This window comes from Pristiophorus japonicus, chromosome 6, assembly GCF_044704955.1.
Source record: "Pristiophorus japonicus isolate sPriJap1 chromosome 6, sPriJap1.hap1, whole genome shotgun sequence".
NCBI classification, from domain to species: Eukaryota; Metazoa; Chordata; class Chondrichthyes; family Pristiophoridae; genus Pristiophorus; species Pristiophorus japonicus.
The window spans coordinates 243,121,347-243,148,332 of record NC_091982.1 but is presented as its reverse complement, the minus strand read 5'-3'; the positions used below and the strand labels follow the sequence as shown (position 1 = coordinate 243,148,332).

Genomic DNA, 26,986 nt, shown 5'->3' with positions numbered 1-26,986 from the left:
AACTGCTCTTCAAAAAAGTACTTCATTGGCTGTAAAGTGCTTTGGGACGTTCCGAAATCTGTATAAAGGCAAGCTCATTCTGTCTTGAATTGCTCAGTGTCTCCACCATTATGTATTTTGCCGGTTTGGGACTCATGGGGTTAAGCAGTGTTATTTCACCATGTGACTTGATGCAGAGAATGACCCATCCGTCGCTTGGGGATAGCATAGCCGTTATATAATTACAGAGCAGCTGTACGGGGCTCTGGTCTGAGTGCCCCTTGCCCTACTGCCACACTAGTCTGAAAACGCCTGATCTTGTCTGATCTTGGAATCTAAGCAATGTCAGGCCTGGTTAGTACTTGGATGGGAGACTGCCTGGGAATATCAGGTGCAGTAGGCTTTGAGTCGCTAAAAGCAGCTCTGGGCCCTGAATCCGTTAGGTGTGTCAAAGAGGCTCAAGCACGTGGGGAGATCCCGTCCGAACTGACCCCCGTCCGGCCGGAATTCCTCATCGGCGCCAAACCCCGGAACCTCCCTCGGGAATCGGCGCCTCACAACTTGAGCCGCCTCGGGGAAATCCCCTCCGTGCCTTTCAGTTCTGCGCGGAGGGGTTTCCTGTACGGGCTGCTCCTGCACACTCTCCACCTTGCCATCCTCGTCTGCCGTCCGGACACGCCATGGCGTACAATCTTGCCGTCCGGAGGAGGCGGGGGTGCGCTCTATGTGGGAGTCCTCCCACTATTTATCGGGGACTTGGCCTGGAGGGTGGTGCATGGAGCAGTCCCGTGCAATAAATTTTTAAGCCAGTTCACGGGCTCCCAGGCCGCCTGCAATTTCTGCGGTCTGGAGGAGTCCGTGTTCCATATTTTTATTGAATGTACGAGGTTGCAGTTTTTGTTTCATTATTTAAAGGGGTTGCTCCTCAATTTCTGGCTGCACTTCAGTCCTACACTCCTGATCTTTGGGCACCCTGTGCCGAGGGGAGCGGGTATGTCCGAGGGCCTCCTTGTAGGACTGCTCCTGGGCACGGCCAAGGGTGCCATCAGCCGGTCCAGGCAGCGGGCGGTCGAGGGGGTCGTTCAGCCTGATTGCCTGCCTCTCTTCCGCGCTTACATCCGGGCTAGGGTGTCCCTAGAGATGGAGCACGCAGTGTCCACCGGTACGCTTGCGGCCTTCCGCAAGAGGTGGGCGCCGGAGGGACTGGAGTGCATTATCACCCCCGGCAACCAAATTTTAATTTGATTTTACATGTTTTAAAGTTTAATTTGTTTTAATTGCCGGGTTTTTAGTGTCCCCCTCCCCTTTTATAGGGGGCACTTGTAAAATATATAATTTTAATGCCCCACAAAAAAATCACAAAACACCCCACAAAAAAACCCACAAAAAACAAAAAATATTAAAAAAAGAGGGCAGTTAAAAGTGTCTGGAGTGCCCCCTAGATCGGGGGGGGGGGGGCACTTGATCTAATGTTTATTTTGTTCCCCCTCCAAAAGAGTTGCCCCTTGAGGACTTGTGTAGGTTCTGGTCTCCAACAGAGATTCAAGTACTCGGGGCAGTGCAGAGAACAGACACGAGGATAATCCCCAGGGTCAGGGGTCGGAGTTATGAGGAAAGATCGGAGAAAATCGGGCTTTTCAGGAAACATATGAGAAGTGATCTTCCGGATGTGTATAAAGTAGTTAGGAAGACAGGAAAAGTTAACCCTGAATATTACTTCACATCAAACTTCTGGAGTAGGTACAGGTTCAAAGTTGTAAAAGGTAACTTTAGGACTGGTATCAGGGGATTCCTCTTCATACACAGTGATCAAAACATGGAATGGACTTTTGCATAGATCAATTGGAAGCAAATACCCTGGAGACATTTAACAAACAATTGGATTCTGCAGTGAGGAGTCTATAGGACCTCCCTGGATGGATGAATTGAGATGAGCCAAATGGACTGCCTCATCAGCAATTTTCTTGCGATCTTGAGTCATGAATTGTGTTCTTATTCAAATCCGCCTTGATTAACCAAGGATGGCCTGTGGCCCAACTATCAACCATATCAATTCAGATCGGGCCTTCTGTCACACTTCATTTCATTCCAATCATCCCATCTCTGTGGCTTAAGAACATAAGAAATAGGAGCTGGAGTAGGCCATTTGGCCCTTTAGGCCTGCTCCACCATTCAATGAGATCATGGCTAATCTTCTACTTCAACTCCACCTTCCCGCACTGATCCCATATCCCTTGATTCCCTTAGTATCCAAAAATCTATCGATCTCTGTCTTGAATATACTCAATGACTGAGTGTCCACAACCCTCTGGGCAGAGAATTTCAAAGATTCACAAAACTTTGAGTGAATAGATTTCTCCTCATCTCAGTCCTAAATGGCTGACCCTTATTCTAAGACTGTGACCCTCCAGTTCTAGACTACCCAGCCAGGAGAAACAGTCTCCCAGCATCTACCATGTCAATCCCCTTAAGAATTTTATACATTTCAATGAGATCACCTTTCATTCTTCTAAACTCTAAAGAATATAGACCTAGTGTACTCAATCTCTCCTCAAGGGATATTTCCCCCCATTCCAGGAATCAGTCCAGTGAACATTCATTGCACTCCCTCTAAGGCAGGTATATCCTTCCTTAAATAAGGGAGACCAAAACTGCACACATTACTCGAGGTATGGTCTCACCAAGGCCCTACATAATTGCAGTAAGACTTTTTGATGCTGAAATGTTGGAATCAATTATTAAAGATGAAATAACAGCACATTTGGAAAGCAGTGATAGGATCGGTCCAAGTCAACATGGATTTATGAAAGGGAAATCATGCTTGACAAATCTTCTGCAATTTTTTGAGGATGTAACTAGTAAAGTGGACAAGGGAGAACCAGTAGATGTGGTGTATTTGGACTTTCAAAAGGCTTTTGACAAGGTCCCACACAAGAGATTGGTGTGCAAAATTAAAGCATATGGTATTGGGGGTAATTTACTGACGTGGATAGAGAACTGGTTGGCAGACAGGAAGCAGAAAGTCGGGATAAACGGGTCCTTTTCAGAATAGAATAGAAAATAGAAAATAGGTGCAGGAGTAGGCCATTCAGCCCTTCGAGCCTGCATCGCCATTCAATGAGTTCATGGCTGAACATGCAACTTCAATACTCCATTCCTGCTTCCTCGCCATACCCCTTGATCCCCCTACATCTAACTCCTTTTCGAATATATTTAGTGAATTGGCCTCAACAACTTTCTGTGGTAGAGAATTCCACAGGTTCACCACTCTCTGGGTGAAGAAGTTTCTCCTCATCTCGGTCCTAAATGGCTTACCCCTTATCCTTAGACTGTGACCCCTGATTCTGGACTTCCCCAACATTGCGAACATTCTTCCTACATCTAAGCTGTCTAAACCCGTCAGAATTTTAAACGTTTTCATGAGGTCCCCTCTCACTCTTCCGAACTCCAGTGAACACAAGCCCAGTTGATCCAGTCTTTCTTGATATATCAGTCCCGCCATCCCGGGAATCAGTCTGGCGAACCTTTGCTGCACTCCCCCAATAGCAAGAACGTCCCTCCTCAAGTTAGGAGACCAAAACTGTACACAATACTCCAGGTGTGGCCTCACCAAGGCCCTGCAAAACCGCAGCAACATCCCCCCGCCCCCGCACTCAAATCCCCTCGCCATGAAGGCCAACATGCCACCCGCCCTCCCAACCGCCCGCTGCACCTGCATGCCAACCCTCAACGACTGATGTACCATGACACCCAGATCTCGCTGCACCTCCCCTTTTCCTAATCTGTCACCATTCAGATAATAGTCTGTCTCTCTGTTTTTACCACCAAAGTGGACAACCCCACACCTATCCACACCACACTTCATCCGCCACGCATTTGCCCACTCACCTAACCCATCCAAGTCACTCTGCAGCCTCATAGCATCCTCCTCGTAGCTCACACTGCCACCCAACCCAGTGTCATCCGCAAACCCGGAGATACCACACTTAATCCCTTTGTCTAAATCACCAACGTACAATGCAAACAGCTGGGGCCCCAGCACAGAACCCCGCGGCACCCCACTCACTAGTCACTGCCTGCCATCCTGAAAAGTACCCATCTACTCCCACCCTCTGCCTCAGTGATTAGTGGAGTGCCGCAGGGCTCAGTGCTGGGACCCCCCAGCTATTTACAATATACATTAATGATTTAGATGAAGGAATTGAGTGTAATATCTCCAAGTTTGCAGATGACACTGGGTGGCGGTGTGAGCTGTGAAGAGGACGCTAAGAGGCTGCAGGGGCCTGGCTGAAACCCTCCCTGGTGGCTTAGTGGACTGAACTTAAAGAATTGAAGCGGCCCCGTGATGACGTCATCAGCGCTTCGCTGATGACTGACAGCGGCGACCACTACACCCGCCCCCAACTTCCGCCCCTCTAGACTGCGAACTTCCACTTACCGCCGCATATCTGTCCCTATTATGCCTGACTTTCGGTCCACTGAACAAAAAAAGCCAAAGAACGGAATTTCGCTCAAGAGGCCACCGCTTCAACCGCGCCAGTAAAATCAACAGAAACACGGTAGGCGCGCCCCATTCCCAGCGGTGGGCAATTTCACCCCCTTTACTCTTATACTCAAATCCTTTTGTAATAAAGGCCAACAGAACATTTGCTTTTCTAATTGTTAGAGTTTTTTTGAAGATGTAGCTAGTAGGATGGATAAGGGAGAACTAGTGGATGTAATGTATCTGGATTTTCAAAAAGCATTCGACAAGGTGCCACACAAGAGGTTATCACACAAAAATTAGGACTCATGGAATTGGGGGTAATATATTAGCATGGATTGAGGATTGGTTAAAGGGCAGAAAACAGAGAGTAGGAATAACCATGACTTTTTCAGGTTGGCAGGCTGTAACTAGCGGTGTACCACAAGTATCAGTGCTTGGGCCTCGCTATGTACAATCTATATTAATGACTAAGATGAAGGGACTGAGAGTAATCTATCCAATTTTGCTGATGATACCAAGTTAGCAGGGAAAGTAATCTGTGATGAGGATGTAAAGAGGCTGCAGAGAGATATAGTCAAGTTGACTGAGTGGGCAAGAACATGGCAAATGGAATGCAATGTGAGAGGTGTGAAGTTATCCACTTTGGTAGGAAAAACTAAAAAGCAGAATATTTTTTGAATGATGAGAGACTGGGAAATGTTTGCATTCAGACTAACCTGGGTGACCTTGCACACGAATCACAGAAAGTTAACATGCAGGTACAGCAAGCAATTAGGAAAGCAAATGGTATGGTAACTTTTATTACAAAGGGATTAGAATATAAGAGTAAAGAAGTCTTACTGCAATTATACATGGCAGTAATGAGGCCACAACTTGAGTACTGTAAATCTCAGCTGGTCAGGCAGCATCTGTAGAGAGGAAGCAAAATTAACGTTTCCGGTCGATGACCCTTCGTCATCGACCCAAAACGTTAACTCTGCTTCCTCTCCACAGGTGCTGCCTGACCTGCTGAGATTTCCAGCATTTACTGTTTTTATTCCAGATTCCAGCATCCGCAGAGTTTTGTTTTTGTACCTGGAGTACTGTGTAGAGTTCTGGTCTCCTTCTCTAAGGAAATATATACTTGTCTTCGAAGGAGTGCAATAAATGTTCACTAGAATGGTTCCTGAGATGAGGGGATTGCCCCATGAGGAGAGATTGAGTAGAGTAGGCCTAGAGTTTAATGAGATGTGATCTCATTGAAACATATAAAATTCTTAAGGCGCTTGACAGGGTTAATGCTGAGAAGATGTTTCCCCTAGCTGGGGAATCTAGAATACGGGGTCACAGTCTTAAAATAAAGTGTCAGCAATTTAGGACTGAGATAAGGAGAAATTTCTTCACTCAAAGGGTTGTGAATCTTTGGAATTCTCTACCCCCAGAGATCTGTGGATGCTCAGTGGTTGAGTATATTCAAGGCAGAGGTTGATGCCTTTTTGGGAAATAAGGGAATTAAGGGATATGGGGATAGTGGGGGAAAGTGAAGTTGAGGTAGATTAGCCATGATCTTGTTGAATGATGGTGCAGGCTCGAAGGACCAAATGGCCTACTCCAGCATTTATTTCTTATGTTCTTGTGTCATTACTTCCTATACCTCCATGTTAACTTTCTGTGATTTGTGTACAAGGACACCCAGGCGCCTCTGAACACCAACATTTCCCAATCTCTCAACTTTAAAAATATTATGTTTTTCTACTTTTTCCGACCAATGTGGATAAATTCACATTTTTACACATTATATTCCATCTGCCATGTCCTTGCCCACTCACTTAACCTGTCTATATCCCCTTTGCAGCCTATTAGCATTCTCCTTACAACTTATTTCCCACTTAGCTTTATATCGTCACCAAACTTGGATAAATTACACTTGGTCCTCTCATCTAAATAATTGATATAGATTGCGATTAGCTGAGGTCCAAGTACTAATCCTTGCAGTAACCCACTTGTCACAGCCTGCCAATCCAAAAATGACCCGCTTATTCCTACTCTCTGCTTTCTGTCTGTTAACCAATCCTCAATCCATGCTAATATATATTGCCCCAATCCCATGAACCCTAATATTGTGTAATTACCTCTTGTGTGGCACCTTATTGAATACTTAAAAAAAATCCAAATACAGTATATCCACTGGTTCCCCCTTATCTATTTTCATAGTTATAACCTCAAAAAGCACTAAAGATTTGTCAGACACGATTTCCTTTTCATAAATCCGTGTTGACTCTGCTCAATCATAGATTTTTTAAGTGCTCTGTTACCACATCCTTAACAATAGGTTCTATCCTTTTCCTTACTATTCATGTCAGGATAACAGGTCTATAGTTCCCTGATTTCTCTCTCCGTCCTTTCGTGAATAGCGGGGTTATATTTTCTACCTTCCAATCCATGGGAGCCAGTCTAGAATCTATAGAATTCTGGAAGATGAAAACCAATGCATCTACTATCGCTGCAGCCACCTCTTTTAAAATGCCAGCATGTGGGCCATCAGGTCTAGGGGATTTGTTGGCTTTTAGTCCTATTAATTTCTCCAGTACTATTACTAAGGCATCACCTTACCTGCGATGACAAGTCAACTTTGGTTCTCTGCCAATATCTTCTCCTTTCATCTATGAAGTGTCTTTACATTATTGATGTGCTAAAGTATTTTTTTTAATCATTATCCAGCTCAGAACAGTTAATGCAATCAGAGAGTACGGCTTGAAATGAGAACATGACTCGATTTCGTCCCGTGTCATGTTACATCCTCTCTAGTTCAAGATGATCATTGACATCACAGCTCGCTGCTGACCTACCTGTTTCCATGTCAGAGTTCCGTTATGTAGGTCAGAGTCCATGAGGTGTCGTTTGCTCTCTTGTTCAGCATTTACTCTTAGAGACTTGAGGGTTTTGAGTATTCTGATTAAAATGGAATCCAGCTCCAAAAGTATTTTAATGAACTTCAAGTTGGTACCTGATGCTACTTCTTGCAATGACAGAGTGAAAACATGCTGGTTATTTCCCCCTCTCGTATTCTCCCCTCCCCTCCTAACAGTACTGAGTCCTACTGGGGTTAGGTAGAATCATAGAATCAAAGAATGGTTACAGCACAGAAGGAGGCCATTCAGCATGTTGAGCCCATACCGACTCTCGGCAAGAGCACTTCAGCTAGTCCCTCTCCCCCGCCCTTTCCCCATAGCCCTGCAAATATTTTTCCTTCAATTACTTATACAATTCCTTTTTGAAAGCCATGCTCGAGTCTGCCTCCACCAGCCTTTCAGGCAGTGCATTCCAGATCATAACCACTCGCAGCACCACCACAACATAACCAGTCAGTACTCACAGGTATCACCAGTGCTGACTGCCCTTACTACCTCGCTTTCTCACTGTGCGGGTAGGGGGATGTCTGGAGTGCGGAGGATCATGGGAATTGTAGCCGCCATTACTGATCGATTTCCAAGAGGATTGACTTGATGGGTGTCCAATGGCAGCAATGTGGGGGTGAGGCAGTTAGATAAGGGAAGTCATGTGATGGAACCTTATGGAATACAGTCCAACCAGAGTTGGCCACCCTAGTTTGGAGATAGTTCGAACTTAGTTTGATCCAATATCAATACAAGTGCACTTACAGCACAAGTCATTGGATAGTGATCAGTAGCAGGAGTCCTGACTAATCTTTACCCTCTTTGGCCAAGACACCAACTGCACATCCCTTTAAAGAAAGAGTGAGGAGAGGCAAAATTAACTAAATGGTACAATCTTAAAAGGGATGCAAGAACAGAGAGACCTGGCGATGTATGTACACAAATCGTTGAAGGTGGCAGGCCAAGTTGAGGAGGCTGTTCAAAAAGCATACTGAACCCTTAGCTTTTTTATAAGGCAGAGAGTACAAAAGCAAGGATGCGATGCTGAACATTTATAAAACACTGGTTAGGTCTGATCTGGAGTATTCCGTTCAATACTGGGTGCCATACTTTAGGAAGGATGTCAAAATCTTAGAAAGGATGCAGAGGAGATTTATTAGAATGGTACCAGGGATGCGGACTTCAATTACACGGAGAGACTAGAGAAGCTGGGATTGTTCTCCTTGGAGAGAAAGAAGGACTTGCATTTATATAGCACCTTTCATGACCACTTTTCAGACAATTAAGTAATTTTGGAGTGTAGTCACAGATGTAATGTGGGAAACGTAGCAGCCAACTTGCGCACAGCAAACTCCCACAAACAGCAATGTGATAATGACTGTATAATCTGTTTTTGTGATATTGAATGAGGGATAAATATCGGCCAGGACACCGGGGATAACTCGCCTGTGCTTCTTCGAAATAGTGCCATGGGATCTTTTATGTCCATCTGAGAGACCAGATGGGGCCTTGGTTTAACGTCTCATCCGAAAGACGGCACCTCCAACAGTGTAGCACTCCCTCAGTACTGCACTGGGTGTGTCAGCCTAGATTTATGTGCTCAAGTCCCTGGAGTGAGACTTGAACCCATGGCCTTCTGACTCAGAGGTGAGTGTGCTACCCACTGAGCCACGGCTGAAATTAGAGCAGAGAAGGTCAAGGGGAGAAAAATAAAGAATGAAAGACGCATTTAATTAGCGCCTTTCATGACGACCAGATATCCCAAAGCGCTTTACAGCCAATGAAGTACTTTTGGCGTGTAGTCACTGTTGTAATGTGGGAAATGCGGCAGCCAAGTTGTGCACTGCAACCTCCAACATAAAGCAAAGTGATAATGATCAGATAATCTGTTTTGTTATGTTGATTGAGGAATAAATATTGGCCAGGACACCGGGATAACTCCCCTGCTGTTCGTTTAAAATAGTGGCCCTGGATATTTGACATCCACCTGAGAGAGCAGACAGAGCCTCAGTTTAACATCTCATCCAAAAGACGGCATCTCCCTGACCACAGCACTGGAATGCCAGCCTAGATTTATGTGCTCAAGAACCTGGAGTGGGAATTGAACCCACAACCTTCTGATTCATGAAGGATTTTGATAGAGTAAATATGGAGAAACGGTTTCCACTGGCAGAAGGGTCGGGAACTAGAGGACACAGATTTATGGTAATTGGTAAAAGAACCAGAGGGGAGAAATGGAATTTAAAAAAAAATGCAGCGTGTAGTTATGATCTGGAAGCAAGTTTACTGGTAACTTTCAAATGGGATTTGGATATATTCTTGAAAAGGAAAAATTTGCAGGGCTATGGGGAGAGGCCAGGGGAGTGAGACTAATTGGATCGCTCTTTCAAAGAGCCGGCACAGGCACGATGGGCCGAATGGCCTCCTTGTGTGCTGTATCATTCTCTGATTCAATTAATTCCAATAAATTGGATCATTTGTGGGGACAGTACCAGGAATTAAATAACCATGAAGCTGTTGGATTGTTACAAAAATCCAACTGGTTCACTAATGTCCTTTAGATAGGGAAACCTGCCGTCCTTACCTGGTCTGGCCTACATGTGATCAATGTTCCCTCTTATGTTTTGGGGGGTGCGCGGCCTTATTAAGGTATTAACAGTTTTGCGCATGCACTAGACCTTACATTGAGAAAGCCAGCCCCGGTCTGAGTGGGACTGGTAGAGAAGGCCGCACACCTTACACTGCATGTAACTCAGTGCCACACCAAGTTTTATAAATGCAAAGTTGCTGCTGGATAAGCAATCTCTCTTTAATATTTCTGATCAGTCTTGAGGAAACTTTCTCTGAACACTTTCTCAAGAATTCTGTCTTCAACTTGCTCTTTTATCAGGTTCAACGAGATTCCATTGGCCAACATTCACCTGAACTTCAGTACAATGTTCCTAAAGGCTCAGATGACCTTCCTATGAATGGCTGGGTTCTCCCTCGTTGACATTTGGATTCTCCGCTGAAGACCCTTCCAATCGCACCGAGACCCTTCACATCAACAGGATTGCTGCCCCCCCCACCCCTCGCTGCGATGAGCGGAGTCCTCTCATACCTGGACCCCCGGCGGGTTCACTGGGGCGCAACATGGGTGGCGTTGCACTCGCGGATTCTTCGCACAAAACCGGTGGAATCTATGCTCGAAGATTCCACGCAGCACGGAACGGGTCACTCCAGGCTGGCCCAGGTGCTCACCACAGTCGATTTGGTATCTCTCGGAGTCGGCAGCTGTGTAGGTACCGGCATGTACGTGGTATCGGGACTGGTGGCCAAGGAGATGGCGGGACCCGGTGTGATTGTGTCGTTCATCATCGCAGCAGTGGCCTCCATCTTATCAGGTGAGCGAGAGAATTACTAAACATTGACTGCGTCTTTTCCAAATCTCAGGTGGTGGAGTCCCTGCCCAATGTGGTACTGAGCCCTGTAGACCAGGATGGCACCAGGTTCGATTCCTGAGTTGTGCTGAATTAATTGATCTCAGTGGAAGGCAGCACATAGGAACAGGAGGAGCCCATTCAACCCCTCCAGTCTATTCACTAGTCAATCAGATTACGGCTGATCTGTACCTCAACTCCATTTACCCACCTTAACTCCATATCCCTTGACAGCTTTACAAAAGTTTATTGGTCTCCGGTTTTGAAATTTTCAATTGATCCACAGCCTTTAGCAGGGCGAGAGTTCCAGATTTCCACTACTCTGAGTGTGAAGAAGTGTTTCCTGATTTCACTCTTGAATGACTAGCTCTAATTTTAAGTTTACGTCCTCTTGTTCTGGATTCACCCACCAGAGGAAATAGTTTCTCTGTATTGTAAGCCAACAAGCAGGACATTGGAGAAATTGAGTCTGCCGGGAACAAGTTCATAGTTATGGGTTGAGTGGAGATTCGGGCTGAGATGGGAAACATTACAGAGGCGGAAGTAGCCATCTTGAGGACATGGCTTTCGCAGCTCAGCTCTGGATTGAACGGGAGACCAAGATTTCTCTTGTCTTGGCGACAGTGCAACAAAGATCCACGAGATTGATTTCTGGGAGGAGAGGACTGTCTTATGAGAAGAGGGGTACTGAGGTGAATGATCAGCCATGATCTTATTGAATGGTGGTGCAGGCTCGAAGGGCTGAATGGCCTACTCCTGCACCTATTTTCTATGTTTCTATGTTTCTATGAGAGATTGGGTAAATTGGGTCTATACTCTCGAGTTTAGAAGAATGAAAGATGATCTAATTGAAACATAAAAGATTCTGAAGGAGATTGACAGGGTAGATGCTGAGAGGTTGTTTCCCCTGGCTGGAATGTCTAGAACTAGGGCTCATAGTCTCAGGATAAGGGGTAGGCCATTTAAGACCAAGTTGAGGAGGAATTTCTTCACTCAGAAGGTGGTGAATCTTTGGAATTCTCTACCCCAAAGGGCTGTGGATGCTCAGTCATTGATTATATTCAAAGCTGAGATAGATAGATTTTTGGACTCTTGGGGAATCAAGGGATATGGAGATCGGGTGAGAAAATGGAGTTGAGTTCGATGATCAGCCATGATCGTAGTGAATGGTGGAGCAGGCTTGATGGGCTGTATGGCCCACACCTGCTCCTATTTCTTATGTTCTTATGTTCTCTTGCTCTGGCTCAGCCCAAGTGAATGGACAGCGAGTGAGGGTGGAGTAACCTGTCAACTTTCTAAACTTAAAGGAATATAAGCTAAGTCTATGCTTCCTGGGTTTTCAGCAATGGAGGGATGGTGGTGACTTTCCTTGTGGGGCCTGAAGGACTCCTGCTCCTGTTGGCCTCATGAAGATATATAAAACCCCGCTCTTTCTCCACCAGGTTTTACTGATCACAGCCCTCAGGCAATCAGCCGTTAAAATACCATTGGGGTTCTGACGATAACATATGACCCAAATTTGCACTTGTTCATGAGGCTGTCATTTGAGTCAGGTGGGAACTGGAGTGCATCATCGCCCCTGGCAACCAAATTTTGATTTGATCTGTTAGTATCAAAATTTAATTTGTCTATGTTTGTCGGTTTTACTGCCACCCCCCTAAAACCCCCCTTTTTAGTCTGGGGGCACTTGTATAATTTGTGTTTTTTGCCCTAAAAAAAAACAAAAATAGGGACACTTGAAAAGTTTTTGGAGTATCCCCCGCCTTTAATCAGGGGGCACTTGATTAAAGTATATAACTAAAATAGTTGAGTTAGGCGGGAGCCTCTGATGCCTAAGAGAAGGGCCCAGTTAAAGTGACAGTGGACAGGAATGGAGCAGTAGGTTTTCAGAGATGATTTTCAACTGCACTGCCGACCCAGATTCCGCTGGACAGGGTGGGTTCAAATTACTCCTGTCTGGGAGTGAATTTTCTCGGTGGTTAATCCCATTAACTTTGGCAGAAACCCCTGTTGATGTGCAGGAACAGAGTTTCCTCTGGAGTTACAGTGGAGTAGCGGGAGTAATCCTGAGGAAATTCCCCTCCCCTCACCCGCTGACCTCCCACCTTGCACCCTGTGCAAACTTCACCTCATCCAAAACACTGCTGCGCGTGCAAGTCCCGTTCACCTATCACCCCCTGTGCTCGCTGACTCGACATTGGCTCCCGGTCCGGCAATGCCTCGATTTTAAAATTCTCATCCCTATGTTCAAATCCCTCCTATGCCTCACCCCCCTCCCTATCTCTGTAAGCTCCTCCAGCCCTACAACCCTCTGAAATCTCTGCGCTCCGCCAATTCTGGCCTCTTGCACATCACCGATTTCCATCACTCCACCATTGGTGCCTTCAGCTGCCTGGGGTCTAAGCTCTGGAATTCCCTCCCTAAACCTCTCCACCTTCCTACCTCACTCTCCTCCTTTAAAATCCTCCTTAAAACCTATCACCTATCCCAATACCTCCTTATGTGGTTCGGTGTCAAATTTTGTTTTATAACGCTCCAGTGAAGCGCCTTGGTATGGTTTACTACATTAAAGGCACTATATAAATGCAAGCTGTTGTTGATAAAAGGGAGCTGGATATTTGAAAAGGAAGTAAGTAACAGGTTCGGTGAAAGTGCAAAAAAACATGGGATTTGCATTGTCAGCTCCTGTTGACCTGTCCAGAGGGATCAATGGGCTCTTTCTGTGTATCCCTATTAGATCGCTGCTTTATCTTAAAGGTATATAGTTCTTGTTGTGAATGAAGAAAGAGTCAGACTGAACACTGTGAGCTCAAAGTAAAGTATGACCGTAGTCTTTTATTGCAGGTCTCCAGAGTGCCTCTCCAACCTGTGAAGCCTCCTTAAATACCTGTGCTCCCAAGGGATTATGGGATCCCTTGGGACTCCAGGGGATGAGCCCTCTGATGGCTGTACAGAGTAAGTACAGGTCCACATATATAACAGCACTCCCCCCTCCCCCCCCACCAAAGTCAAGAGTGTAACTATTTACAATGTGAGTCGACCTGGGGCCCTTCTTGCCCTGGTTGATCGTCTCGGTATGAAAGCTGGTGTTGTTGAATCATTTGTTGGGCCCTCGCTGTGCTGTTGACCTTGCTGGGCTGTCTAGTGTGTTGGGCCCTGCAGGGCTGCTGTGGATGATGGGTTCTGCTTCGTGGTCCACTGGTGTGTATGTTGGGGGATCAAAAAAGGTGGGGTCCAAGGTGGGTTGCTCAGGATAGTCCGTGAATCTGAGTTTCATTTGATCCAAGTGTTTCCGGTGAATGAGTGCATTTGAAAGTTTGACCCGAAACATATTGCTTCCCTCTTTGGCCCCGACAGTGCCAGGAAGCCACTTGGGACCTTGTCCATAATTTAATACAAATACAGGATCATTGATTTCAATCTCGCATGACACATTTGCGCTATCATGGTATGCACTTTGTTGAAGCCGCCTGCTCTCTACCTGTTCATGTAGATCAGGGTGAACTAACGAGAGCTTTGTCTTAAGTACTCTTTTCATGAGCAGTTCAACAGGTGGGATCCCAGTGAGTGAGTCGGGACTCATGCGGTAGCTAAGCAGGATTCAGGATACGCGAGTCTGCAGTGAGTCTTCACTTACCCTCTTCAAGCCTTGCTTGATGGTTTACACTGCTCTCTCTGCCTGACCATTGGACACTGGTTTAAATGGGGCAGATGTGACATGTTTGATTCCGTTACGGGACATAAATTCTTTGAATTCAGCACTGGTAAAACATGGCCTGTTGTCGCTCACAAAGACATTGGGTAAGCTGTGTGTGGCAAACATGGCCCGCAGGCTTTCAGTAGTGGCAGCGGACAGGCTAGCCGACATTATCTCACATTCAATCCACTTGGAGTACGCGTCTACAATCACAAGGAACATTTTACCCAAGAACGGGCCTGCATAGTCGACGTGTACCCTAGACCATGGTTTGGAGGGCCAAGACCATAAACTTAGTGGCACCTCCCTGGGTACATTGCTTAACTGTGAGCATGTATTACATCTGTGCACGCAGGACTTTAAGTTTGCATCGATACCGGGCCACCACACGTGGGATCTGGCTATCGCTTTCATCATTACGATGCCTGGGTGGGTACTGTGGAGGTCATTGATGAAAGTGTCTCTGTCCTTCTTGGGGACCACTACTCGATTGCCCCACAGAAGGCAGTCTGCCTGTATAGACATTTCATCTTTGCCCCGCTGGAACGGCTTTATTTCTTCCTGCATTTCCACTGGGACACTGGACCAGCTCCCGTGAAGCACATAGCTTTTGACTAGGGATAATAAGGGGTCCTGGCTCGTCCAGGTTTTGATCTGCCGGGCAGTGATGGGTGATTGCTCACTCTCAAATGCTTCCATAACCATGGCTATATCTGCGGGCTGTGCCATTTCCACCCCTGTGGTGGGCAATGGCAGCCTACTGAGAGCATGTGCCTGGCCTGTGGTGGATGGCGTAGTTGTGTGCGGACAACGTGAGCGCCCATCTCTGGATGAGGGCCGATGCGTTGGTATTTATCCTTTTACTCTCAGAAAACAGGGATATAAATAACTTATGGTCAGTTTTCAATTCAAATTTTAGCCCAAACAGGTATTGATGCATTTTCTTTGCCACATAGACACACGCTAACGCTTCTTTTTCAATTATGCTGTAGGCTCTCTCAGCCTTAGACTCCTGGATGCATAAGCAACTGGTTGCAGTTTCCCGAAATCATTAGCTTGTTGCAATACACACCCGACGCCATATGACGACGCATCACATGCTTGTACCAAACGCTTACATGGATCATACACCACAAGCAATTTGTTTGAGCATAACAATTTTCTCGCTTTTACAAAGGCATTTTCTTGGCTTTTGCCCCAAACCCATTTGCCTCCTTTTCCATAGTAAGACATGTAGTGGTTATAGCAGTGTGCTGAGACCCGATAAGAAGTTATCAAAGTAGTTCAAGAGTCCCAGAAACGACCACAGGCTCTGTCACATTCTGTGGCCTCGGTGCGTTCTTGATTGGCTCTGTCTTCGCGTTGGTGGGTCTGATGCCGTCCGCCGCAGTCCTCCTTCCCAGGAACTCCACTTCAGGCATGAGGAAAACGCACTTTGAGCATTTTAACCTGAGCCCCATGCGGTTGAGTCGACTAAGAACCTCCTCCAGGTTCTGCAGGTGCTCAACTGTGTTCCGACCTGTGACCAAGATGTCGTCCTGGAGGACCACGGTGTGCGGGACCGACTTCAGTAAACTTTCCATGTCTCTCTGGAATATCACCGCCACTGATTGGATTATCATGGGCAAAAAGACTTTCGAAAGGTTGTGGTGCAACTAGGCCTCAAGACCAGTCTTAACTCCAGTTCACACAAAACTAAGAACTTACACGAAAGAACTGATTCCTGTAATCGGCAGTGCTACCGTAAAGGTCTCCTACGATGGAGCGATGCACAAGCTTGGAATTTCCCGATGCCTGGTTCGAACAATGAAGGAAATTTGTTTAAGACCTAGGCATACAAAGTGTCGTCAGCGGGCAATAGCGCTCGGACGTCATCCCAGTTCTAGCGATTCTTTCCCTGCCAGCTCCTGCCGAGCAGCGTGGGACCATCGCCCGGTATCACGCAGAGTGGTAGCTTGTGCACCGCTCCATCGTAGGAGACCTTTACGGTAGAACTGCTGATTACAGGAATCAGTTCTTTCGTGTAAGTTCTTAGTTTCGTGCGAACTGTTATCAACAAAAAGACCCTTGTGCGTGTTGATGCAGGTGAGGGCCTTCGATGATTCCCCCAGTTCCTGCTTCATGTAGGCTGAAGTCAGATCCAGCTTTGTGAACGTCTTTCCTCCTGTCAGCGTTGCAAAGAGGTCGTCGGACTTTGGTAGTGGGTATTGGTCCTGCAGGGGGAAACAATTGATAGTTACTTTGTAATCGCCACAGATTCTGACGGTGCCATCTCCCTTGAGGACCGGGACAATAGGACTGGCCCACTCGCTGAACTCGATCGGTGAAATAATGCTCTCTCGTTGCAGCCGGTCTAGCTCGATCTCTACCCTTTCTCTCATCATGTACGGTACTGCTCTCGCCTTGTGATGGATGGGTCGAGCCCCCCGGAATTAGGTGGATCTGCACTTTTGCTCCTTGGAATTTCCCGATGCCAGGTTCAAACAGTGAAGGAATCTTGTTTAAGACCTGGGCACACAAAGTGTCGTCAGTGGGCGATAGTGCTCAGACGTCGTCCCAGTTCCAGCATATCTTTCCCAGCCAGCTCCTGCCAAGCAGCATGGGACCATCGCCCAGTACCACCCAGAGTGGTAGCTTGTGCACCGTTCCATCGTAGGAGACCTTTACGGTAACACTGCCAATTACAGAAATCAGTTCTTTCATGTAAGTTCTTAGTTTTGTGTGAACTGGAGTTAAGACTGGCCTTGAGGCCTTGTTGCACCACAATCTTTCAAAAGTCTTTTTGCCCATGATGGACTGGCTCGCACTCATGTCCAGCTCCATTGACACCGGGAGTCCATTTAGTTCAACATTCAGCATTATTGGGGGACAATTCGTGGTGAATGTGTGCACCCCATGTACCTCTGCCTCCTCTATCTGAGGCTCTGGTTTGTTGTGATCCTCCGTGGATCTGTCCTCCTCTGCAACATGGTGGTTTGCAGGTTTAACAGGCTTAGCAGCTCACCTGCATACTCATTGGAGGTGTCCCATTGTTCCACAGCCGTTGCAAATGTACTCTTTGAATCAGCATGAATGGAAACGATGATCACCCCCACAGCGCCAACAAGGTGTTAATGGCCTTGCATTCATCACCCTTGATGGTGGACTCTTGAGTCATCTGCGGACGTGCAGCTGCAGGTATGTGTGACCTGCCCTTTACGTTATGATTTGAAAACAACATCACTTTGTTCACAATACTTGTAGCAGCACTTGTGTGCTGAGAGATTTGCCTCGTATTGTCACTGGTGGCAATGAACGCCTGGGCTATCGCTATGGCCATAAGGTTGAGATCGTTACAGTCAAAAGTTTGCGAAGTATGGTTTCGTGGCCAATGCTAAGTACGAAAAAGTCTCTGAGCATGTGCTTCAAATGTCCTTCAAATTCGCAATGTCCTGCAAGGTGTCTTAGCTCGGCGACATAACTCGTCACTTCCTGACCTTCAGACCTCTTGTACGTGTAGAATCGGTTCAAATGCTCTCAGACCAGTGTGCACAAATAATCGTATGATTCCTCTGTGGGTTTTGCTAGATTGAGCAGATTCTTCATGAGGCCATACATTGGTGTCCCACAGACGGTGAGGAGGATCGCCCTTCATTTGGCAGCGCTCTCTTCCCTATCTAGCTCATTGGCCACAAAGTATTGGCCGAGTCGCTCCACAAAAGTCTCCCAATCATCTCCTTTCGAAAATTTTCCCAGGATGCCCACTGTTCTCTGCATCTTTAGGTTCGCTATCTGTATCTCGTCGCCAGTTATTGTGTATGGAGAAAGAGTCAGACTGAATACTGTGAGCTCAAAGTAAAGTGTGACCTTAGTTTTTTGTTGCATGTCTCCAGAGTGCCTCTCCAACCAGTGAAGCCTCCTTAAATACCTGTGCTCCCAAGGGATTATGGGTTCCCTTGGGACTCCAGAGGATGAGCTCTTTGGTGGCTGTACAGAGTAAATACAAGTCCACAAGTAACAGTTCTGTTCTATTCTACTTCTTTCCCTTTATTCAGTCTAGAGGAGGTGCCTTTTCTCATGCAGCCCTCCGCACCCCCCCCCCCCCCATCCTCGTCTTGCTCCATCCCTCCCACTCCCCCACCAATTCTACAATCCGGAGTGCAGAAATGGATCCGCTCTGACTGCCGGGTGCAGTGATGACCCAGTAAGATGTCAATCCCCGGGCCCGTCCTCTCCTCGCCTTTCACTCGGATTGTCTTAACTTGATAGAGAAACATTTCATGCAAGAGAAAAGTCACAGGCATGGAATGGAACCCGGTAGAACAATACAGTAAACCTTGCCCTTAATCCCAAACCACACTACAGAATGGCAATCTATTAACGCTCGGCCTGTCTAATTAATGTATTTATAACGTATCCAGTCTAGAAACCTGAATTATTGATATGAGTCATCTGTTCCATGTCCTATCAGAGTTCTTTTGTTGGTCGTGCTTTTCACTGATATTTAACATCATGACCTGCAATCTCTAGAAACAGTGACGCACATAATTAATAACATAATGTGCTCTGAGTCACACAGAGCAGGAAGGTCGAAGGTCTCAGCTTCTATCTGGGATGAGTTACCTGCCGATGAGTCTGAGTGTTTCTGTACGAGGGAAGGGTAAAATCAACCAATGGGATTCCTGCTCCTGCTCCCCCACTCCCTTCGCCCCACCATTGGTGGCTGTGCCTTCAGCCACCTAAGCCCGAAGCTCTGGAATCCCTCCCCAAATCTCTCTACATCTCCTCCCTCAAGACGCTGCTTACAACCTACTTCTTTGACCAAGCTTTTGGTCATCTGCCCTAATACCTATTTGGCTCCGTGTCAGTGTTTTCTATGAAGAGCATTGGGACATTTTTCTACATTGAAGGCACTTTAAAAATGCAAGTTACTATTTCCAGCAGCAGAAGGGTCGATGACCAGAGGAAACAGGCTTAAGGTAATTGTCAAAAGAATTAGCGACTAGATGAGGAAAACATTTTTATTGTAGTGAGTTGTTATGATCTGGAATGCACTGGATAAATACTTGCAGGGGAAGGTTTGCAGGGCTATGAGGAAGTGAGTCTAATTGGATAGCTCTTTCAAAGAGTTGCCACGGGTATGATGGACTGAATAGCCTCCTTCTGTGCTGCCTCTTTCCATGATACGATGGTCCAGTTGGCTCCTGCTGATAAGCCATTGATGAGGGTTAGGATCATGTTCGACTGTTCTGCTTTCTTCCCATACCGTTTAGCTTCACTGACCATCAGTGGATACTTGGATGAAGTGTAAATGACTGACATGCACCTTTGGAACTGTAACCCTGGAGTGTTCATGATAAGGGGTGAAACTGGAAAAATATATATAATATGCTGAATAAGAAGGAAAAGAACTGAGGAGCATGTACTGTGCAGTAACTCTTTCCTCCCCTCTATTCTGAGGTCAAAATTCTCTGACCAGAATGACTTAATGTTGACCCTCAACTTACATAGACTTACAAAGAACATATTGCACAGAAAAGGCCATTTGGCCCAACTGGTCCATGTCGGGGTTTATGCTCCACACGAGTCTCCTCCCATCCTGCTTTACCTCATCCAATCAGCATAGCCTCCCATTCCTTTCTCCCTCGTGTTTATCCAGCTTCCCCTTAAATGCATCTATACTATTCGCTTCAACCACTTCCTGTGGCAGCGAGTTCCACATTCTCACCACTCTCTGAGTAAAGAAGCTTCTTTACTTATGGCACAACTGCTCTGGAAGAAGTCTGGATTCTCAGTCGCCATGTAGATACTTCAGGTGTCAGCTGCCTCTGTTGGTGGCACTCTCGCCTCTGAGTCACTGCGTCATGGGTTTAAAACTCAGCCCCCTCCTCCCCCACCCCAGATTTGAGCCTACGATGATGGTGAGGAAGATTGTTTGTCCATTGTTGTCGATAACGACAGCCTATGACTCATCTCCAATTTAATGCAGTTGTTATGACTGTAAAGTCCGATGTTCGTAAGGAACGATTTCCCCAACACACATGGCACGGATGTCAGATTGGCCTGGGGCTGATATTACCTTGATTTCTTTTGAGCTCTCTTTCGTTCGGCTAGCTGGATCTGACCTGCTTTAATCTAGGCTGACCATCCATGAGCAGTACAGAGGGAGCGCTACATTGTCAGAGGTGGTGTATTTCAGATCAGATGTTAAACACAGTCCCCATGTAGCGGTGGTAAAAGATCTCATGGCACTAACTGGGGAAGACAAGCGAGATGTTCTGATGCAATTCTTCCCTTTACCAAAGAACAGATTAACCAGTCGTTCACCTCTTTTAATGTTTGTGAGATCTTACTGTGCACAAATTGCCTGCTGTATTTACAACCACCACTGCACTTCAGAGGTAATTTATTGACTGCAATGCATTTTGAGAAGTTCGGAGATGGTGATTCAGGTGCTATACAAATGGCTGACTGTCCCACCTTTAACACCTGTTGTCAAACTTACAGCCTCGCAGAGGAAAATAAGAAAGGACTTGAAGCACCTTTCACGACCACTGGACGTCTCAAAGCACTTTACAGCCAATGAGGTATTTTTGAACTTTAGTCACTGTTGTAATGTAGGAAACGCGGAAGCCAATTTGCGCGCAGCAAGCTCCCACAAACATCAATGTGATAATGATCAGATCGTCTGAGCTTTTAATAATGTTGCTTGAGGAATAAATATTCGCCAGGACACCAGGGAGAACTCCCCTACTCTTCTCCGAAAGAATGCCGTCGGATCTTTTACGTCGCCCTAAGAGGGCAGACAGGGCCTCGATTTAAAGTCTCATCCAAAAGGAGGTATTTCTGACAGTGCTGCACTCCTTTAGTACTTCATTCAAATGCCAACCTAGATTATAGACTCATGTCCCCGGAGTGGAACTTGAACCCACGACCTTCTGACTCAGAGGGGAGAGAGTGCGAACCACTGAGCCACAGCCGACACATTTGGAGCCCAGAACGGATTCCATGCCCGGCCATGGGAAGACATACCGACCAGAAATCCTGCAGTAACCCAGCCCCCCACAGATAAAAGATGTGTGGGCAGAAGGTAAGCATGGCCCCCACCCTCTCCACAGGAATCAGGGCCTCAGGTTGCATTAGTGAAAACTGAATAGATTTGTGTTCGATCCCCCAAAATTCCCAGCCTGTGGTGGGGGTCCTCCCGCTGTACCCCCTCTGCCCAACATGGGGATTTTTTGACCCGATGTGCTTGGGATATTTTAGCAACTGAATATTCGGGCAGCAACAGTCGCGAGGCGGGACTTACTGCGCCAGACGCAGAAGACCCACCCCACGGGCTATATTGGGCAAGATCGCGGCACGGACCCCGCGACCTGCAGTGGCAAAGGCCGCGCCCGGTTAGTCAGCCATTTTTTTATTTTTCACCGTTGCACCTCCCCTTTAATTTTCACCCCGCGAGCGGCCTACAGCCCGGCGCGCGCCCTGCGTAGCTGTCGCGGGAATCGCCTGCCATAGCCTCACGGGACGTACCGAATTTTTGTTCTGGGGTGAAAACGGGTCACTGCGCACAGTGATTCCATTGTCATCGCCGACACGGCGACACTCCGGTTAGCGGCGCCACTAAACTCGCGCCGAATTTCACGGGAGTTGGCAGCGGCGCTGTGCCCGAGAAAATAGTCGTTTGCGCCCCATTAGTGCAAACGACTCGAATTTGTCCCCCGACGTTTTATATTTTAAAGATGAAGCATTAACTTTAAGCAATATCATTACTCCTGGCCTCTAAGGAGTATGAGTACCACAGGTACCATTTTGAGCATCATCGATCGCCTGAGGGGATCGGAGAGGAATTTTCCAGGGTATTTTTCTCCCGATTGGCCTCTTCGCTGGGGAGGATGGAGAAAGTGTTTAGAATGTGGCAGATTTGATGGAGCAATTGGTCTTTTCCTGCTCGTCACTTTTGTATGTTCGTGTAGAGTAGGAGCTGAAAATCCAGGCAGCTGCTGGCAGTCTAAGGGTTAAACAGTCGCAATCACATCGAAGCTTTCCTTCAGTACTTTATGTCTGTCATTCTCTGCCCAAACAGCTTCCTTTAGCAGATGGTGTCTTTCTGTGTGAACGTCCAGCTCAGTTCCCGTCTGCTGACTCAATATTGCCATGGTAACGCACGCTCACACACGTGCACACACACACTCACAATTCTTTTCCTCTAGAGGTCCCTCTCTGACCTCTAACCTCCAACCTCTCTCCATCGCATCTCTTCTTGTCTCTCTATACGATCGATGCGATGGCAACCCGTGGTGATCTGAACTTTTTGTTCCACCCAAGCTGCATAATCATAATTTTCTTGAAAGCAACACTCTGCGCCTTCTCCTCCGACTCCAACTGATTCTTCCCCAGGACCTCAGACCCGCAGGACTTCTCATCTCCCTCAACCTTCTCTTTCTCCCACAATGCCCAGGCTTGCTAAAACAGCAACACAGTGTCACCTGATCCCCATTTCTTTGCCTCTATCGCTCTGTACAGCCTTGGGGGTCTCCAGCACAGAATCATTGAATCATGGTGGGCTTTGGTTTCTCTACATTAGGAAAATCCCTCAGCATTATTTTTAGGGAAACTTGCATTCAACTGGTCACCTACCTGCATCTCGAAGAAGAACTGGTGACAGATGACGGCGATTAACTCTAATAAAGTTCCTTGTCCGATGCCATCTGGCAAAGTGCGCCATGTCAGATGGTAATAAAGAGATAAGCATTGCATTGTGAGAAAGAAGCTTTGGTACCTTAGAACACAAGAATAATTAGCAACATGCCCAGCAACATCTCCTTGTAATAGATTGTAATCCCTCCCAACCCCTGCCTCACCATTTCCTTCAATCCAACTTTTTCCAGGGTTTTGATAAGAGTAAATAAGGAGAAACTGTTTCCAGTGGCAGAAGGGTCGGTAACCAGAGGACACAGATTTAAGGGAATTGGCAAAGAACCAGAGGGGAGATGAGGAAACATTTGTTTTAGGCAGTGAATTATTGTGATCTGGAACGTGCTGCCTGAAAGGGTGATGGGAGCAGATTCAATAGTAACTTTCAAAATGGTATTGGATATATATTTGAAAAGGAAAATTTTGCAGGGTTTTGGGGAAAGAGCAGAGGAGTGGGACTAATTGGATCGCTCTGTCAAAGAGCTGGCACAGGCATGATGGGCTGAATGGCCTCCTTCTGTGTTGTAAGATTCTATGATAATATGATCCTATAAGTGTGACGGAATACTCACCTGTTTACCTGGATGGGTGCAATTGCCATAATACTCAAGAAGGTCAACACCATCCAAGACAGAATAGTTTACTTGATTGGTTCCCACGTCACTGGGCTCAATGTTGCCCCAGTCCATCACCGGCTGCAGTGTATACCTCCTACAAGATTCACGACAGCAACTCACCAAGGCTTTTCCGACAGCACCTCCCAAACCCACGGCCTTTACCTCTGAGAATTGCAAGAGCAGCAACAACTTGGGACCATCGCCACTCCCAAGTTCTCATCCAAGTCACACACCATCCTGACACTTGTACATATCATCATTCTTTCATCGTCGCTGGGTCAATATCCTGGAATTGGAGTGCCGTCACAAGGACTACAGCGGTTGAAGGAGAAGTCCCACCACCAACTTCTCAGGGCAACTAGAGATGACCAATATTAGTAGCCTTGCCAGTGTCACACACATCCCAAGAAAAACTAATGAGAAAATAATGGTCAGCATTGTTAACTTCCTTCATTGTATGGAATACTCTGTCAAGGACTTCTCCCAAAGAAAAGCAAGCTCAACTTCTTTAACTCCTCACAATTTACCTCCCCATGTCTCAGACAATCTTTGTTGCTCAACTTTTATTTGTTGTTGCACCTCCTCAAACATTCTCCTACTAATTCAGCCATTTTCATACGTAAGAACATAAAAAATAGGAGCAGGAGTAGGCCATACAGCCCCTCGAGCCTGCTCCGCCATTCAATAAGATCATGGCTGATCTGATCATGCACTCAGCTCCACTTCCCCGTCGGCTCCCCATAACCCTTCATCCCCTTTTCGTTTAAGAAACTGTCTAATTCTGTCTTAAATTTTTTCAATGTCCCAGCTTCCACAGCTCTCTGAAGCAGCGAATTCCACAGATTTACAACCCTCAGAGAAGACATTTCTCGTCATCTCAGTTCTAAATGGGCGGCCCCTTATTCAAAGATCATGCCCTCTAGTTCTAGTCTCCCCCACCAGTGGAAACATCCTCTCTGCATCCACCTTGTCAAGCCCCCTCATAATCTTATATGTTTCGATAAGATCACCTCTCATTCTTCTGAATTCCAATGAGTAGAGACCCAACCTACTCAACCTTTCCTCATAAGTCAACCCCCTCATTCTCGGAATCAACCTAGTGAACCTTCTCCGAACTGCCTCCAAAGCAAGCATATCCGTTCATAAATATGGAAACCAAAGCTGCATGCAGTATTCCAGGTGTGACTTCACCAATACCCTGTATAGCTGTAACAAGACTTTCCTGCTTTTATACATCCACTTTGCAATAAAGGCCAAGATTCCATTGGCCTTCCTGATCACTTGCTATACCTGCATACTATCCTTCTGTGTTTCATGCACAAGTACCCCCAGGTCCCGCTGTACTGCAGCACTTTGCAACCTTTCTCCATTTAAATAATAACTTGCCCTTTGATTTTTTTCTGCCAAAGTTCATGACCTCACACTTTCCAACATTATACTCCATCTGCCAAATTTTTGCCCACTCACTTAGCCTGTCTATGTCCTTTTGCAGATTTTTTATGTCTTCCTCACACATTGCTTTTCCTCCCATCTTTGTATCGTCAGAAAACTTGGCTATGTCACATTCGGTCCCTTCTTCCAAGTCGTTAATATAGATTGTAAATAGTTGGGGTCCCAGCACTGATCCCTGCGGCACCCCACTCGTTACTGATTGCCAACCCGAGAATGAACCATTTATCCCGACTCTCTGTTTTCTGTTTGTTAGCCAATCTTCTATCCATGCTAGTGTATGGCCCCCAACCCCGTGAACTTTTATCTTGTGCAGTAACCTTTTGTGTGGCACCTTGCCAAATGCTTTCTGGAAGTCCAAATACACCACATCCACTGGTTTCCCTTTATCCACCCTGTTCGTTATATCCTCAAAGAATTCCAGCAAATTTACTTCCCCTTCATAAATCCATGCTGACTCTGCCTGACCAAATTTTGCTTTTCCAAATGTCCTGTTACTGCTTCTTTAATAATGAACTCCAATGTTTTCCCAACTACAGATATTAGGCTAACTGGTCTATAGTTACCTGCTTTTTGTCTGCCTCCTTTTTTGAATAGGGGTGTTATAGTTGCAGTTTTCCAATCTGCTGGGACCTCCCCAGAATCCGGGGAATTTTGGTAAATTACAACCAATGCATCCACAATCCCTGACGCTACTTCTCTTAAGACCCTAGGATGCAAGCCATCAGGTCCAGTGGTTTTATCTGCCTTTTGTCCCATTATCTTACTGAGTACCACCTCCTTAGTGATTGTGATTGTGTTAAGTTCCTCCCCCCTAAAGCCCCTTGACTGAAGCATTAAAGTTTGAGCAAGTATTGCATTGCTAATTAGCAGCATATTAACTTGACACTGCTGGAGGCAGCTGGCACACTAATTTGCTGGAACCATGTTTGCTGGAAATTGCTTTCCAAATTGGGAAATATGTTATCTTTGGTATCGCACTCAATCTCCCTGAATGTTTCTGCACTTCCAACGCCAATTTAATGAGACATCTGTCCTAGTCCCATAGGACCATATACGTTTACAGCACAGAAGGAGGCCATTCATCCCATTGTGCCTGCACTGGCACTTCAAAACTAGTGTAACTGTCCTGCTCTCTCCATCGCCCTGTGTCAATTTAAAACTAATCCCACTCCTCCGCTCTCTTCCCATAGCCTTATATTAATCACAAACTAATCCCACTGTCCCATTCTCTCCCAATCACCCTGTATCAATCCCAAACTAATCCCACCACCCAGTCTCTCACCATAGCCCTCTATCAATCTCCATTGCCCTGCATTAATCCCAAATGAATCCCACTGCCCACTCTCCCCATAGCCTTCTATCAATCCCAAACTAATCCCACTGCCCAACTCTCTCCCCATAGCCCAGTATCAATCCAAAACTAATCCCACTGTCCCGCTTTCTCCCCATAGCCCTGTATCAATCCCAAATTAATCCCACTAACCCGCTCTCTCCCCATAGCCCTGTATCAATCCTAACCTAATCCCACTGTTCAGCTTTCTCCCCATAGCCCAGTATCAATCTGAAACTAATCTCATTGCAACACTCTCTCCATATCCTTGTATCAATCCTCAAACTAATCCCACTACCTCACTCTCTCTCCATAGCCCTGTATCAATCCTAATCTAATCCCATTGATCCTGCACTCTCCCCATAGCCCAGCATCAATCTTTAACTAATCCCACTGTCCTGCACTCTCCCCATGGCTCTGATTCTTCCTTTCCTTGTTGCAGTTCTCTGCTCCT

General features: G+C 46.4%; 1 protein-coding gene and 1 pseudogene across 1 annotated transcript in view; both read left to right on the top strand.

Moving 5' to 3' along the window:
* The first annotated feature begins 263 nt into the window (after nt 1–263).
* On the top strand, nt 264–382 carry LOC139266391 (5S ribosomal RNA; annotated as a pseudogene).
* A 10,038-nt stretch (nt 383–10,420) lies between these two features.
* slc7a14a (solute carrier family 7 member 14a) overlaps nt 10,421–26,986 on the top strand; it is a 78,025-nt gene continuing 61,459 nt past the window's right edge. Inside the window, exon 1 of the mRNA XM_070882436.1 lies at nt 10,421–10,724. Coding sequence (XP_070738537.1) covers nt 10,421–10,724 — 304 coding nt within the window. The remainder of the gene's footprint in view (nt 10,725–26,986) is intronic.